At 45.2% G+C, this 17,188-nt stretch overlaps 1 protein-coding gene across 2 annotated transcripts in view; it reads left to right on the top strand.

Moving 5' to 3' along the window:
* The first annotated feature begins 14,823 nt into the window (after positions 1–14,823).
* The window catches only part of ncanb (neurocan b), a 103,505-nt gene continuing 101,140 nt past the window's right edge, over positions 14,824–17,188 (top strand). Inside the window, exon 1 of one of the 2 annotated variants that reach the window (XM_069185917.1) lies at positions 14,824–15,365. In XM_069185917.1, the coding sequence (XP_069042018.1) occupies positions 15,253–15,365 (113 nt within the window). In that variant the 5' untranslated portion in view covers positions 14,824–15,252. The remainder of the gene's footprint in view (positions 15,366–17,188) is intronic. The other variant, XM_069185916.1, reaches the window with a different exon arrangement.

Here is a 17,188-nt window from a genome sequence, read left to right as displayed (position 1 = left end):
CAGGAGGGAGGCTGTGTGTGTGTGTGTGTTTCGTGGAGTATCTGCTGGAAGTAGCACATTATTCCCCCCTTAACACCAGAAATACATAAGAAGCATCTGTTTATCTGGGTGTGTTGTACGTGGAGGGAGGGGTCTTGGATAAATAGATGTCTAATGGGTTTTTGATTATCTGTGGAGGCTGTGCTGCTGAGTTTTTTAGTATAAGTCGGGCTTTCATTTAGGAAAGATTGGTCTGCTCTTGCAGTATATGTATTTATAAATCTGTTTTTTTTCTCTCCAGCTATTAGGGATTGAATAAATTCTCCAGGGGCTGCGCACGTCTTTCCTGTGGGGATCTTTTGATTAGCGTGAAGCTCTCGCTGGGAAGCCTCCAGGGAGGGGAAAGTGTCCTTAATCGTCCTCATCCTCGGCATCAGACACTTAGTCGTATAGGGTGGTGATGCTTGAAAGGGAATTCATTCACAAGTTCAAACACTCCGGCAATAAAATCTTTAAAAAAAAAAAGAAAGTAGATGATAGCAAGCATTTTCCATTTCTGTAATTTTTTTTTAAGTTTAACTAGTGCAAATATTTGACCAATTGAGTACAGCTGAATGGATTAGTTAAATTTAATAATAAAACAGTCTCTCAGAACCAGTATTTCTACCCCAGGAAACTGTGTGGAGAAAAGTCTTTCATTCTGTTGCAGGCCTTCTTCCCAGCTTAAATTCTTATTTAAGTGATCCCCTGTCACAGGGTCAGGTAATTAAGGATCAACTAAGCGATTAAATTGCTGGCTTAATCAAAGTCCTATAATGGAATGGACTTAAAGTGACCATCCCATTAATAAGAAATGCCTCCTGAGGTGAAGACATGGATTTGCATTCAGGAGAGCCACACTACCCACTAAAATCTGTTCTGCTGTGCTGTTTACGAGCAGCTGAAGCCCACTGTTCACAAGAGGGTTTCTTGAGCTGCACAAGCTCTTCTTCGGAAAAGATGGGTGTAAATAACACTGTCATGTAGGTCTGGATGAATTGTTTTTCCCCCCCTGCTCTGTGCCTAATACAGTTTTGGCCTTGAGAGTGTCCTTTTGTTTGACAGAGGCCTCCTGCCTTTACCCTGTGGGAACCAGCCATCAGGAGTGAGGTGTGTCGTTTGTGATGGGCAGGAGAGGTTGTTTTATGCAGTATTTTGGATGTATTAACCTTTCTCTGCTGTGCAGCTGAGCCACGATGAATGAAAATTGCAGCCAGTGCACATCATTTGCACAACAAAACTATTGCTTTATGGCTCCTCACCCAAGGAATTAATGGAATAAACTGACATTTGGCTGCCTGTCACAAAGGCCTTCCTTATGAGAGTCTTCCTTGATAAATTTGGTCAACCCCGAATTGGCACTGTGTAGTTTCCAGTTTCTTTCTGATCTAATCATGCTTATACCTGATTTTCCACAGCTTGCATTACGCTTTAGCACACTCCAGAGCACACGGGAGTGCTTTAAGACAGATTATTTTACTGCACTTTTACCATGGTGGTGATGGCACAACATTTCCAGGAGGTAGGGTCACAAAAAGCCATCAAATTCACGGCCAAAGTGTTAGTTCAGAGCAAGAGCTTCCCACTCTGTTCTCCAACTGCTGTGAAGCCCAGAGCCCTCTCACTCAGCTGGAGGAGAAGGAGCAAGACAGTCAGTCCCAGCGCAGCTCTGCTTTAAAGTCTGAAGTCTCTGCTTTGTCTGAAGATGCTGTGGAAGAGAATCAAGGGAGAATTTTAAAGAAGAAATAATCCTCTCCACCCACCCCCCCAAAAAAATCTCTGTCTGGGTAGCCGGGAAGGAAATGCAAAACACAAAACAGAACACAGACTCTTGTGCCTGGAGATGGGGTTTTAAAAATAGACTACAGCGGCCTTTAATGAAATAAGACGACGCATCCAGGAGTCATTCGAATGCCAGCAATTAAGAGGCGTTTGTCAGAAAAACGGGCCTGTGAAAATGAAAGTACCGTGGATACGTTCTCCCGAAATGTTAACAAACAAACGCAAAAGATGAGCCAGCGTGTTGTCGAGACGAGGTTCCCGTTTTCCCAAATCGAGCTGGCGCTGATCCTAAATCTAAATTAAAGGCAAGTGGTTCCGTCGGCAAGAATATCCTGAACGGAAAGCTTCCACACAACGTAAAAAAAAAAAATAGAAGAGGGATGATCCAGGATCTCTTTGTTTAACCCACTAGGGCGTGGGAGAGAATCAAAACAACAGAGTGGTTAGAAACCTTTGCGGGACAATCTGGGAAAGAGCAAAACCCAAACGAAACGGTTTTCCAAGTCCGGCCACTGTGAGAGGAGTCTGGGAGGCCTGCTGCGAGTGGTCAGGCCTGTGGATGGTGGTCCAGAACCGGGGATGATGGGAAAAGAGAGACAGCAGAGGGGTGTGGGAGTGACATGTGGCCACAGCTGGTGATGTGGCGGGATCATTAATTAGAGAATGTGAGAATGAGTGTTGCATTTCCACTGATACCGGCTTCGTTAGCTACCCTGACACATGAGCGGAATCTTAAACACAGGCAAGTTGCGTTGGGGGACGGCAATCTTTTATTCTTCACGCTATTAAAGTGGTGATATTTAATGAACCGTATATAAGAGAGTCTGGTTTCCTAACTGCACCCTGCCTTCTGAAGAAATAATACAATAATTAAAAGAAAAAACACTGCAGCCATTAAAAATGCATGATTTCAGAGATTTGTCAGATGTGAACTTCAAATGGTGAAACATCAGTTTGCTTTGGTGGGAGCTCCCCAGAAGAGATCTCGCTGTCTCTTCTTGTCCTCTGTGACCCCCTGTTCGTCTTCTTGTCTCCTAAGTGCAGGAGAAGAATTAATTGACAGTGAAGACGCTTGAAGTTATGGCGCGTGTGGAACCTTGAGAGTTTGTGGGGGGAGGAGGGGAGGGGGAGAAACCAGTCAAAATATTTGAAGGATTGGGACTTTAATGCTCCGAACATGAGGTGAATCAAATTCTAAAATAAATGTTGGAAAAAAGCTGTGGGGGAGTTAGACTAAAACTAAATGAAATAAACCTGTCAATAGGGAAGATATTTCTTGATGTAAAATAGGAAACACAAGTTAATAATGACACCTGAAGAAGGCTCCACGGCCGAAACGTTGTGTTCTCTTTCTTCTTTTTTTCAGCATGGAATAAACCTATTACTTGTTCCTTTACAAGTTAATAATGCTGTTAAACGGAAACATAGTTTCATTGCTTCTCTGTGCTCTGTACTCTCCAGAAAATCATTGCCATTTCTTCTGCATGCAGGAGCTAAACTAGTCCGATTTAAAAAATACATGAATCCCATGCTTTTGTAACTTGACATTAAAAATGCAGGCCGATCCAGAATGCCTGATTCCAGGGTGCCGATCACCCCAGTGTGGTGCTGTACACCACAGAGAGGGGTGAGGTTGAGCACAAGGCTGTCGGCAGTGGCTACAAACTAAACCGTCATCCGGCCGCTGGTGCTTTATTGATCGTATTCATCACGGGGACGATTTTGGGAAGATGCTAAGGAATCGGAAGCAGCCGGGCGCTTTGTTCTGTGCAGGTGCTGGCCTCACTCCCTGGGAAGGGTTGCTTGCTACTGGAGATGCAGTTCATTCTGCCCCTGGCTATGCCCTCTGGTCCTGAGATCTGTGCTGAGCCTGAAGAAGAGATGGGAGGAGGGGGGCTTTGCAGAGCATCCTAATTTTATTGCCATTCTAGACGCCAGTTCTCTGAATATCATTCCAGACAGGAGGCAGCTACCATTAAAGCAAACTACTTTGCAGATGGGACTTGGAACCAAAACCTAAACTGGGTTTCTTCATCTTTTGTTCTCGTCCGCCTGTAATGAAAGGGTCCCAGAGTGCCGTGCTTACTGTATTGCCTGATATGACCCGTTAATCATAGCCAGCAACTTGCCTTGGGTCATCCAGACAGTAAGATATCCCATTTATGCTCCTGTGCCTGTATATCCGGGACTGTGTTGCGAAATAGGCTTTTAATTTATGAAGTTGTATCTCCTCGTGGGAGAGGAACGTGCACCCCGTCCTTGGCCTTTCAGGGTTCAGGCATTCTCCCTCGCCAAGCCATTTTGAAGCTTGCTAAACCGAAATGAGGAAGCAGGCAATAGGCTTACACTAATGGGAAAAAAAGGCTATTGCATGGAAAGATAATACCAATACATAAAATGGAACACATGGCCAAAAAGGTGATTTGGCAGGCTGAACCGTTCAGCTTACGGGTTAAATATAATGTGTAAACAACATTTGGCAGGCTATTTAAAGGCCTTGGCTTACAAAGCAGACTGCTCCTCCTTCCGAGACCTTTATGAACACGCTGGCTGGGAAACGCACTTTGAAGAATAGATCACCCGTCCTAGAATTTGTTTGCTGTCGGCCAGCCAAGCATAACTGATTGAAGAGCTCCCTGTTTGTCTGCCTGATGGTTTCCCCATAACCATCATTCAGACACAGCGCAGAAGAGGTGCTCAGGCCTGAGTGTGTTTTGTAAAGAGCTTCTGAAAGGATTCTGAAATACAAATCCAATTGTTGTGGGTATTGCAGTCCATTATGTACCATGATGTATCTGTATCTAGGCCTTGAGTGATTATAGCTGCATAATTAGGCTGCTGCATCAAACCTTAATTATACCTAATTATTAAAGAAAACGGAACAGGCATTAATGCGTTTACAATTTTATTTTTGTTTTAATTTCTGCTAAGTTTTTGCATAGGTTAATTTAATTTTAAAATCTCTTTTCTATCATTTCCTTTTCTCTAGAATCAACAGATTGCAGACACACACAAAAAAAAAACAGTCATTGAGGGCTCCCTCTCTGCTTCTCCCTGTGTGATGAGCTTTTGACATTTCCAGAAGTCACTGTATGCGATGTGCATGACATTCTGGAATGAAAGAAGGGTGTCAGGGCTTGGGAGGATAATGCGTGCTGAGTGATTCAATGAGCCGAGTGCGTCCATCCAGATACCTTTATTAATAATGCAGAAATGATGTTTATCGATTTAGAGCACTGAGCTAAACTGAGGGAGTTGTGGTATAAAATATATCTTCCTGTAATATTTTAGTAATGATCCATGCAGTAATTAGTTGATCTTTGTGTGCTTTGAAACTTTTATCTCTTTCTCGCCTGAAGACCCGATGGTTGACTTTTATTCCTGAACGCGTTACCATATATAATTTATATCCCTGCGTCAGACCTGGCAATCGGAGGCCTGCAGGGCTATTAAGAGGTAATGGTGACAAATGGGGTGGCTGATATGTGATCCCTGTGGGTCACCGGCCTGCTCTGTGCCAGGCCTGCGATTGTGTCTGATGTGGAGGAATTGAGTTTCGGATAGAAAGGTGTTGTTGACTTTGGGATTGTTAGACGCGGATGAGCGTTAGGAGGAACCCCTTGCTGTAGTGAAACTCTAGGAAGAAAAAGTTTGTTAGTGGCCCGAGAGGTCTGAGATTGTTGTGTATCTTAGGGGTTTTCTTTGGCTCCAGTCGGGACCTTCTCGGGGCTCAGAAGGCCCACTTTCTGGAACAAGAACACTGTTCGGCTATGTCTGAGGCTGTGGTCCTGATGCTGTGATCCTAGCTCCCTTCTGAAGCATTGCTACTCGCTGCTGAACAGGAAGTCTGTTCCATGTCTTGAATGGTTGGAACTACTGAGTTACCGCTGTCTTAAAATGGGGTTGTGTCACAATGTCCACCCCCTTTTAAGACCCCGTTCCACTACCTTGGTTCTGAAGTGGCAGTCTATTTTATAAGACATTTTATACAATGAGCTGTTTGTCACTCAGAATGGAGTTAAATTGGCTCTATTAAGCAAGTAATTACTTGAGATAAGTCATTTAGAACAGAGCTGGTACAAAAACCCTGAGGCTGTAGGGGACTGGTTGTGTATCAGGGTTTTGAAACGATTTACCAGTATTTCCCCATGGAACTAACCTTTAAAAATGATTTTTGCGTCTTGTTATTACAGTATATGTTCCCTAGGGAAACAGGTGAGCGTTTCTCGGCACGGAGAACAAGATCAGCTCTACTAACGTTGCACCAAAGGAAACGGCAGCTCTCTCTCGTCATACAGTCCAAGTGCAAGAGCTGGCTCTGGTCTCTTCATGCAGCAGCAACCCCAGGTGCCCATGAGGTATTGAGCTGTAAAACCTGAATTTAACTTGGGGGCTGGAGGTTCTTCTTTTCCAAGGCTAAGGAGGAGGGCATTCCTGAAGCTGCCAGCAGTGGTCAAGAAGTGGGTTCCTTTCCTTGCCCGGTGGAGAGGGCTGGCACCCCCCTATTCCCACAATTACACAGGGGTACCATGCTTGTACATCATGTCCCCAGAGCGGAGACTTTAATGGACTTACTGACGGAGTCAGTAAAAGCTGAAGGTTGTGTTTATTTTATTTTTTTTTAGATAAAGGCGTTGGTAATTTTTGGCTGTGTGTGGGGTGACTGTTGAATGCATTAAGGAATTTATTTTTAGAGCCGAGAACATTTCCTTTGATCCGTGGATGGGATTGCAGCTGGGCATGAGAAAGAAAAGAAAAAAAACCCATAATATCTTCAAAGACAACATACCGTACACCGCAAATGTACTTAATTTCCTCGGTGTTCTCTCTCGGCGCAGGCTACACAACGTTGAATGAATCCAGTTAAAACTCTTTATTTTTTTTTGAAACGGGAACTCAGCTGGGACGATGTACTAATTTCTGAAGGAAAAATAAAATCTTCCTTCCAGTATCATATGTAAGTGCTTCCCAGCCGTATTCCCCAGAGACCCCTGTGTCTTTTGGATTTTGATTACATTCGTAATTGTTGGCTAATTGATTTTAAATGTTGCATTTTAGGCATGTTTTTAATTGTGCCTTCAACTCTGAATGACATTGGTAACCCTCTACCGATTTCAACGTCCCTTATTCAGGTATGTTAGCTGAAATGTAAGCAACTGAACCTCTAACAATGAGAAATAGAAATTCTCATTGTGGGGGGTGTTTGATGCACTGTCATTCCCTCCCTGTTCATCATAAAACAATCACTAATTAAACAGCTGGAAATCAGGATACAAGCCCTTAATGAGCAAGCTGAGGCACAACTGCGTCAAGATCAGTATGGCAAGTTGTTGGCACAATACACTTCAAGTAGAGGATTTTCAAATCCAAGGACCGAGTGCAGAAACCAATAAACAAAGGTCTAAACAATTAGGCAGATCAATTAGCGGCATTAATTAGCACCAGTGATTACCAGCTTAATTGGAAAGAAAACTTGCAGACACAGGGGTCCCCGAGGACTAGGGCTGGGAACTACTGATATACATTCCATCTTTAAAACTTTGGAAGCTAACATCAGCCCACACATCTGAGAAACTCAGCTGAGCCAGGGGTGTTCGTGGCGTGTTGGCAGAGATTTGAAAGGATCAAAACATTTCCTGCGTCTATTGTTCTGTGTTGTTATTGCGCTGTTCTTTCATATTATACCAATCCGACTACTGACATTAAAAAATGTAATTTGATTGCTGAGCACCTCAGTAAATATAGCTTCGGCTTCTGGCAAATTAAAAGAAAAAGTGAATCATTTCTGAGCGGCATTGCCTTGTATCTAAAGCACTTGGCATTGAGCCTATTAACCCTTTCCTTCTGATGAGGCTGTGGAAGAAATGTTTCTTCGCGCTCGTGTGCGGCTTTGTCAAGCACGTTTTGCTCATTTGCTTTTGCTCTGTTCCGTGGGCAAGCGAGTGAACTCTGCGTTTAGGTTTGACTCCCAGGTGCGGAGTTTGAAGCTGTGTTCCGAACTGCAGGATCCAAAGCCATGATACAAGCAGCTGTTTAGCACCTGCCTCGTCTGCACCCATTCCCCCTGCAGCTTCTTTCATGTATATACAGGCGGAGCCCGGGCTCTAGTGAAATCCGGCCTGATCAGTCTCGGTTTCTCAGTCTCGGCTTTTAGACCCCCCCTTGGAAAGTCTAAATTGTGTTTGGATTTCAGCTCCTTGCTGACTCTGTCCTCCCAGGCCTGCTGCTTTCAAGCTGTGATGAGGTTCCCCCAAGGGGGGCCTAAAAAGGCTGAAGGAGGCGTTTGTGCTCTCGGCAGGCTCGTTCCCCGCCATGGCCTGCTCACTTGTCTCCTCCTCGGGCCGCGGCCTGCCCCCCCAGGGTTGGCTCGTTGATTGCCTTTAAGTGCAGATGTCAGTCGTCTTGGTCAATGAACGCCGTTCCTGGCCTGCTGCCAGCTCCCCCACCCCCGAGGAGCGGAGGAGGAATAGCTGTGGAAGTCACGTCCTCGCCGTTCCTCTCCGACTGTACACTGCAGCATGTCAGGGGATAAATGGATTAAGAGGGAATTTATGGATCTCGGTCAATCGGCTCCATCAGCGAGTCCCAGCCACTTCCAGGAACAGCAGTAAGGATTGTTCACAAGGCCTCCCGAACGGGGTGTCCAAATTTAGCTTGTGCGCCCCGGTTTTTAGGGTCTTTTCTGCACCCCGTTGCCAGTTCGGGCTTTATCCGAATTGTATGCAGGTCTGCTTTCTGATTAGCGAGTTAGAGCCTAGGATCACGTTTGGGATCCCCGCCCAGCCCTGAGTTTTGCTTGCGTGCTTTTGAACACCTCGTTTTGCTGGAGTTACAGAAACGGTAAACTTACTGCAAAAGTGGCCTTTGGGTTTGGAGCTCTGAAATTCAGCCGTTTGAATTCTCCTTCCTTTTTTTTTTTTTTTTCCCCTGCAACTGGAGCCGGTGTAAATGTTTTATGAGCCTCGGCTCATCGTGTCAGCGGCGATGATCTTAAGAGCTCCCCTGGCAGCCCAAGAAAACCAAAACATTCGAGGAGCAAAATCGTCCTGAAATGACAACATCTTGAGAAAGTCTGTCTGTAAGTTGTGCAATTAGAGCTGCCATAGGTACCATTGCAGCCTCATCATTGTCGCTTAATTGTAACCATTTTGCTTCATGATCTGCTAGAAGTAATAGGCTTCGTTAAAGAAACGGGTAAATTAGTCCTCAGAAGCAAACCCCAGCTAATTGGAATGGGTGTATACATGTATGAATATCTTAACTGCAGGTTTGTCAATCACTGTGAAAATGTGAAAGTTTTCTTTTTTTTCCCCCACTCTACACATTAATGGGTTTTTCCTTTAATGACTAATCGCCGAGTTAGAAAGCAGTGGAGTAAACAGAGCTGTGGACAGGTTTGACATTCCTCTCAGCTTTTTGCTGATGAAAAAGAAAACATGAAAGGAAAAACTGAAAACTGACACGTTTATTTCAGCTTGTTAAGCAAGAAAAAGTTCTATTCAAATGCCTGTCTTTGTTTTCTGCTGGAGGTTATTAATAGGAAATTACTTTTTAAGTTTTGTTCCTCTGGGATAGTTTTTCGGACTCCCTTTGAAGTTGGTGGTGCATTCTACACCTTGTGTTTAATGTTAGAGAAAAATGTGCACCCTTTTCACAGATGAGTTTTACATTTGACTGTCTGATGTCATTAGGAGCACGTATAATGCAATTTGTAAACATTTATTTTAATCCAGTTTTGAAAACCGAACAATGCAATTCACCTAGCCATTTTCTAACTGCTTCTAGCCAGAGCCTAACCCAGCAAGCAATGTTTGCAAGACAGGATAAACACTTAAGGAGACTACATGTCCTTCGCCGAGCACACACACACAGACACACACTCGCACCAGGACCAGTGTTCCCAGAAGCCAATTAACCTTACCAGCATGTCTACAGCAGTACTGTAGGAAGAAACCAGGGCATCCAGAGGAAACCTGTATGAACAGGAGGAGAATATACAATCTGCACAGAGACAGCACCTCAGGTCTGCAAGGCAGCAGTTCCAACCAGATCAAAATAAACTATAAAATAATAATAATAATAATAATAATCCCTTACACTTATATAGCGCTATTGTGGACACTCCACTCAAGGCGCTTTACAGTTCATGGGGATCCCCTCCACCACCACCAGTCTGTACCCCCACCTGGATGATGCACCAGTCTGCTCCCCACACACCAGCTCTCAGTGGGGAGGAGAGCAGAGTGATGAAGCCAGTTCAGAGATGGGGATTATTAGGAGGCCATGATTGGTAAGGGCCAATGGGAAGTTTGGCCAGGATGCCAGGGTTACACCCCTACTCTTTTCGAGAAATGCCCTGAGAATTATAATGACCACAGAGAGTCAGGACCTCGGTATTACATCTCATCAGAAGGACGACACCTTTTTACAGTATAGTGTCCCCCGTCACTATACAGAGGCAATAGGACCCAGACAGACCACAGGATGAGCGCCCCCTGCTGGCCCCAATAACACCTCTTCCAGCGGCAACCTTAGTTTTTCCCAGGAGGTCTCCCATCCAGGTACTAGCCAGGCTCACACCTGCTGGGCTTCAGTGGGGCTGCCAGGTGTGAGTTGTAGGGTGATATGGCTGCTGTAAAAACATTAATTCCCTCCCTTTGTTCTGGGAGATGTCTGATACTGTACTTATGGTAATTATAGTCCTACTAATGTAAATAAAAAATAGAATAAAGGAAAAGTTAATTCCACGCTGAAAAGCAGAAAGGAAAAACACCACAAGAAAGCATACCGGTTTAAATGTCTTTTCTCTTTCTCTGTTTCAGTGTGGAATTATCCACATTCTGCTTGTTCTTTTGCAGCCGAGACAAGCTGAAGGCTGCCACAGGTCTCCACTTGAAGAAAAGAAAATATAATTATAGTTTGTGTAAATTAAAATGACGAATTCATAATCAGATAGGCATTTATCAGCGTCTGGGTTCCAGATTTCTAACTGGAAGGATGTGGATTTGAATCCCAGGTGAGACGTTGCCGATGCACCTGAATGGCTCCAGTGAAAATACTCAACTGTATAAATGGGTTCAAATGGAAGATGGCAAGAGCATCAGCCAATTACAAGTAATTTAATTCATTGAAGAACTGACATACTGATTACTTGTCTTGTAGTGTAAGATGCACATGGAGAGCATTGTGCCTCAGTATGATATGTATAAATGATATGTGACTGACAGTCCTAGAGAGGAAAATGGAAAATAACTTGTCATGCGGGCACTTATAATGTAGGCATTACTTTTATCAAATCAGCCTTCATGTTGAACACAAGCCAGTAGGTCCCTCATATTCACTTGTCGCATTGAGTTTGTCATAAACAGCTTCAGTAAATATCAGCTCAGATAGTGGATCAGTGAAGAAGGATAATTTGGATGTGCGTCTGAGGTGCCTGGAAATCTGAACCAACCTGGCTTGTCTTCAAGTTGGTTGGCTGTAAAGTAATTGGATAAGCCTCTTGTAAGGCTGTGAAAGTGTTCAGTTCAAAGCAATTGGTGAAGAGCCCCAAACACCAGTAGACAAGAGAATCCTATGTATGAAGAGAAGGATTAGGTTGTATTATCAAAAGCCATACATAATTAAACTAACGATATAATATTTTTATTATATAGCACTTTACTTCCATTCTCTGGGCCTGAGAGTTCCCACCTCTGTTTACTACTGAAGGATGTCTCACCGAAAATTCAAATTTCACCTCCCTGCTCCCTGCCTGTAGTGCTTACCACAAACGCACACGTGTCGCTGGTGTTTTCACTGAAGAGGCCAAAAAAAAAGCTTTAGCCTCTCAAAAAAAAAAAAACCTTTTCTCCAGTGCCAGCTGAATTCAGGTACTCAGATTTGTGGGAGATCAGTCCTCGGTGCTGCAGCTCCACATCGATTTTCTCCTTTTCCCTGGGTCCAATAGGATGTGGACTCAATTGAGTTGCTGTGCTCCAGTTACTCAGAAGGAGTGGTGTGGAGGAGGTCTTTCCTTTGACCCTTGGGCAACGTAGACCTTTTTATTAACTGTAATATTCCACTTAGGATAACTATTCCTGGGAATTTTGAAACATCATAACAAAACATGAAAGTGAGGTTGTAGAACATGCACATAATGATTCAGAAAAAAGAAGGGGGGAGGAGATTAATATTTCTGAAATGCTGGTTGCAGATATTGCAGTGTAAAACTATATTCAGAATAATTCCTCTGAATGTGCCTCAAACATCTAAAGTACCAGTAATGATCGGCTACTTTTTGATGGTTCTTTGATTCTCTGAAAGTGAGGCAAGGCTGAAGCTGCTGCCCTGGCTTATTACAAGACCTCTGAATCAATTATCTACTAGTTCCCAGCAGCCAAGTAAACTACAGGGGCTGAGGGGCCTCCCCTCTTTTGTAAACCTGTGTTCTTATAATAAATCAGAACTTGTATTTCATTCGTGCACTGCATTAGGACACGATTGCCGCTTGTAACTTGTCTAAATTGAGCTAGTTGGTGCAGTTTAGGATTTAATTGGCTTCATTTGACGTTTTCTTTCTGGTGAGTTTTGTCTCGTACTCCCACAGCCCTTTTGCTGCTGTCCTTTACAGAAGACCGAACTCTTCTCGAGGGATTGAATGAAAACCAGCCGATCTGATCTCCACCAGCCCGATGCTTTTGAAAGGGTTGGTCTAGATCGATTCTGGAGCGGGTCACCTGTTTTATGATCAGGCCACTGGAAGGGTGAGGGTGGTACCTTCTGCCCAGGGAACGGGCCAGAAGGTGGTGGACCCCGCTGGGTGGTGGCTACTGAGCCGTTTGATTGCCTGGGGGGTGCAGCAGGTGCCACCCTCACCATTCCAACGCATCAACCTCGCGTTCAAGGGCCTGACTGCAGCCGCATCGGCTGAGCCGGGGGACAGCGCCGGCGCAAGGAAAAGTCTGTTTTTTTTTTTATCCGTCATCTCCGCGTGGAAAAGCAGAGCAGCACCTGGGAATAAAAAGTTTGCTTGTTGGTGGTAATGAAGACGGTAGTCTCACTTTCTGCAAGTGTCAGGGAAGCAATTAAAAGCCCCGCAGAGTAGCCTTCCTTTACCTAGGCAACACATTAGTGGATGCGTGACATGACACGGATCGTGATAGCGGAGGGGTTTTAACGCAGGCACACAGAATAGGCAGTGCTGATACTAGCAGTAATCGCAGAAAGACTAATGTCCTCTTCTCCGCGGAATCACGTTCTTCAATGACACGGCTCTTCCTTGTCTAAACCGTATCAGTCATATCAGCGGTTGGAAAATCACCTTTCTGTGTTTTGGAGGAAGGTTTCTGCATACTTCCATGACTTCCGCAGGTCGCATTTAGGTCATTTGCGCTTGATTGAGTTGCATGTAAGTTTACCGAGAGCTGTATTTGCAGTCCCATGCAGTGCGTTTATTACAGCGGCTCGGTTCAGGACCACGGACAGATCCGCACGACACTCCATCTCTATAGCTTTGTGAAATTAAATTTGTCAGACAGCCACAATCCAATCTAATACCAATAACATTCCGTCCCGAGCCTGTTAATATGATATACCATCAGATGAAGCCGCCCAGCCTCTCTTTGCTCGTAATGGAGTGTTAATATGTAGCTCAGTGTGGGGGCTTACAAGCCCGGCGATTCCAAAGGAAAAGACCGTGGTTAGGATATCCTTAAAATCGGAAGAGGTTAATGCAGACACAAAGGAAAAACTGGGCACGGGCCTGAACCACACTGTCTCAAGGGAAGGAATTTGTGGGAGGGATGGGAAGACTCCAACACCGGCCGTGTGTGTAAAGATCGATTCGCATGATCTTGACCGCAACTGGACTGGACACGGGCGACCGAGAAACATTCATTAACCCCGCCTAGTGCACATAAAAAAAAAACAGGACTTGCGTCTAGTTTCAGAAAACAAAGCAATCGGCTGGTGTCTGGGACAGAGCAGTTTCGGGGTTAGGTTTAATATGATCCGCCGTCAAAGAATTTGACAGTTCTTTATGTAGTCTTGAATTGTCTTGCTAGAAAACGGGTTTTCTGGAGTCATTTCTATCCAGCATTTTCATTAACATCAAGTTTCACTGTGTAGTGCTTAGAGCCTCTTAAAAAGAGGCGTGGACTCAGCAGATTGCAAATGCGGCTGGCGCGGTGGAGCTGAACCTGTACTGGGGCAGACAGAGCCTGTTCTTGAGACGATAGGGACTAGTGCACGTGATTGTACTGTACTCTCGCTGAGGTCGCGGCAAGTCCTGAACTTTCTCATTTTTATTCAAAGGCAAAAATTAAAATGTAGGTGGTTCAGGTGGGGCAGCAGCGTCAGCATGCGTTGGCTGCAAAGGAGCAAGTAAAGGTTTATTCCAGGCAGAAAAGAGAAGAAAGAGAAAACGCAGCGTTTCGGCTGTGGAGTCTTCTTCAGGTGTGTGGTAATTTCAGAGGTGGAATTTATGTCAACCTAAATTAAAATTGATGTTAGGATACGACAAGGCACAGGTACATGTTTTCAGACTGGTGTGGGTGTTTATGCTGTTAGGAATTTTTATTTCCTTGATTTTAGCATAAGATGGGGCGTTAAACGCCCAAGTCCCCTTCCTGAAGCAAGAATCCAGACTGATCCGATTCGTGACCTTCTGCCGACGTGACGCACGCACGATTGTAAGAAAGTTATGGGTACTGTCCATCCCGCGTTCATGGCTTTAAGAGGATAAAGGGGTTGATCTGTTCTTATTTCCGTGCGATGGGAAAAAATTAGGATTTCGAAGCGGGGTTTTTAACGTCCCCCCCCCCCCCACAGTACACAGCACGACCGCGGGTGAGGAGAGAAAATTCGTGCCCTCCTCGTCCAGCAAGGAAATACGGACCGATCCCGCTTGTCCGCTGTACCTCGGGGTGAGCTGGAACGGGCAATGGGGAAAACTCGCTCGCTGTTTTGTATAATAGGCGGAATCTATTAGGGCTATAAATTGTAGAAGTCAGAGCCCCCCCACTCCCCCCCGCCTCTCTGTCTCCCTCTCCGGTCTCCTCTGATTTGAATAGGGAGGAATCTGCGGAGAGCGGCTGTGTCTGCCAGCGCTCTTTTGTTCAGTAGCTCCGTGCTGCCGGCGAAGTACAGATCGGCTCTTCCCGCCGCCGATCCCCGCTCTCGTCCCCCGTGTGGCAGGACTTTTTTTGGTTTTCGGATCCGGCTCAAGCGTTTGAAGCCCAGAACGAAACCCCGGTTTTTGGACGCCCGCGTGTTGTTTTATTCCCACCCCCCTCCCTTTTTGATTGATTTGATTCGATTGATTGATTGACTGACGCATTTATTTTGAGGGAGAGAAAAGAAAAAGAAGAAGAATACAGTCTGCACCGGTCATTGTTCTGTCGCCGAACGGTGCAGCACCATCTGATTTTTTTTCCTCCTCCTCGGCGTCCGCGCCGCCTCCGTCTCCAGCAGATGCGAGCGAGAGGGACCGCGGCACTTGAGCTGTTAGACTCCGCTCAGACCCGACTCCACTCCGCCCGGGGCCCCCGGACCCGAGCACACGCCGCGGCGGGCTCCGAACAAAGGTACGGACGTTGTGGGTTTTGTTCCTGTCAATTAGCTTCGGAGTTACTTGATTTTTATTCTATTTTTTTTTACCTCGCACGATTCCGCCGGCCTTGTGTCTGGTCTTTTTTGTTGTTTTTTTTTATGTTTTCCGGGGGTGCAGATCTCTAAAAACGCCGGGGGGGAATCTTACGGAGCTACAGAGCTGCAGAACAGCTACCCCGTGCACAGCAGCGCAGCGTAGTGCTTTCGGCGGTCTTGAGAGGGCGGGTTGTGTGTTTGTGACTTTGCTTTCTAGTATCGGAATCTCGCTGGGTCTGCTGTAGATCGGGGACGCGCCTGGGTATTTTTTTAAAAGTTGCGCAAAACAAGTCGCGATAAAAAAAAGAGATACTTTGAGGTCCTGTTGGATGTTACTCAAATGGTTGAAATGTTATGCATGTGTTGTGCATACAGTCGTTTTCTCTTTTTTTACGTTGAATGTCTCGAAAGTTATGCCTGAGCTTCTTTTTTTGCAAGCGACAGCTGGTTTAATTCTCGAATCCTGTATTTAAGGGTCGTAGCGGAGCCGGCGGCGTGTGGTACAGTGCAGCTGGGTGATTGTAGTGCTTCGGCAGTCGCCGGTCTTTTCCATAATTTATTTTATGAGCTGTGTGCATGGCAGAAGTAAGAAATCTAAAATCGTAAAACTCAGTAGTATTCCGTGCTTACAGACGCCTGCTGAAATGTGTGTTTCCAAGTCCGATAGGATCTTTTTCCTTTTTCTAGCGTGCCAGCTGCAACCTTTGTCTTTAACTGCGGCGTTACAGCAGAATTCCTGCTACCCCGGCATCTACTGTGCAAACACCCTTTAATATACCTGGTTACATGCGGATTGATGCCAATATAACTTGAAACAAGATTAACATAATTGAACTCTCGCAATATATTTGAATGTACTGCACGATACGTGCAGTGATATTACTAAAGCGTGTCTGAATGATGATATACCGCCGAGCCCAGAACTGCATCTCATGATCAGTGCAATTTTCTTGTCATTCCCCGAAGGAATGTTGTTTTTTTTTTTAAGAGTGGTAGATTTAATTGAACGCTGACAACCTAGTTAAAGGGCCATCTGTCCCGATGGACAGAGCCAGGGCAGTTACAGACAATTGCCTTAATATCGGAGGAGTTCTCGGGTGGCTGTGTGTTTTTTTTTTAATGTATTTAAATGGTGATTAAAAGGAAAACGTCAGCCGGAAGAATTGAGAGCGCCTCTGTTAAATATCTGCTGGTCTCAGTGACCGCAGACATCCTGCTAAAACGGAATCGGAGGGTTTAATGAGGAGTGAAAACCGACAGACTTAGCGTTTGTGCTATGTTTTAATTTGTTGAAACTTAGAAATCCGCATAAGTCCTGGGCAGATATCGAACACTTCGATATCCGTCTTCCCCAAGACCCGTCACATTCTTGCCTCGCATGGATTTCCTCCCCTTTTTCGGAGGAGGGAGTTCTTACAGTACTGTCTTTGTTTTCTTCTGCGACCGACTTGCACACACGGAGTGTTAGAACACATCCAGTCGGTCCAGACTGCCAGAGTGATGGGATGGGGTAGGATACGTCGGTCCTGTCATCTCTAAAACACCGCTAGCACTCCCTTCATACTGTACGTCTGAGCTTGATGGAGCGCTCATTCTTGAACAGCCGGGTTTGCCAGCTGTCTGCCGGCAGAAAGCCTCAGTTTAGATGCGTAAAATCAGAAAAAAAAAACTTTGGGATCCCACGCAAGGCGCTCCGCCCCACCACTCCTCCTAATCAACAGAAGAAAGTTGCAAAGTTCATCCATAAGGTGAGGGTCTGGGA

Source organism: Lepisosteus oculatus, chromosome 29 (assembly GCF_040954835.1).
Source record: "Lepisosteus oculatus isolate fLepOcu1 chromosome 29, fLepOcu1.hap2, whole genome shotgun sequence".
Lineage (NCBI taxonomy): Eukaryota > Metazoa > Chordata > Actinopteri > Semionotiformes > Lepisosteidae > Lepisosteus > Lepisosteus oculatus.
The sequence above is the reverse complement of the archived record's forward strand: the minus strand, read 5'-3'. Positions and strand labels throughout refer to the sequence as shown.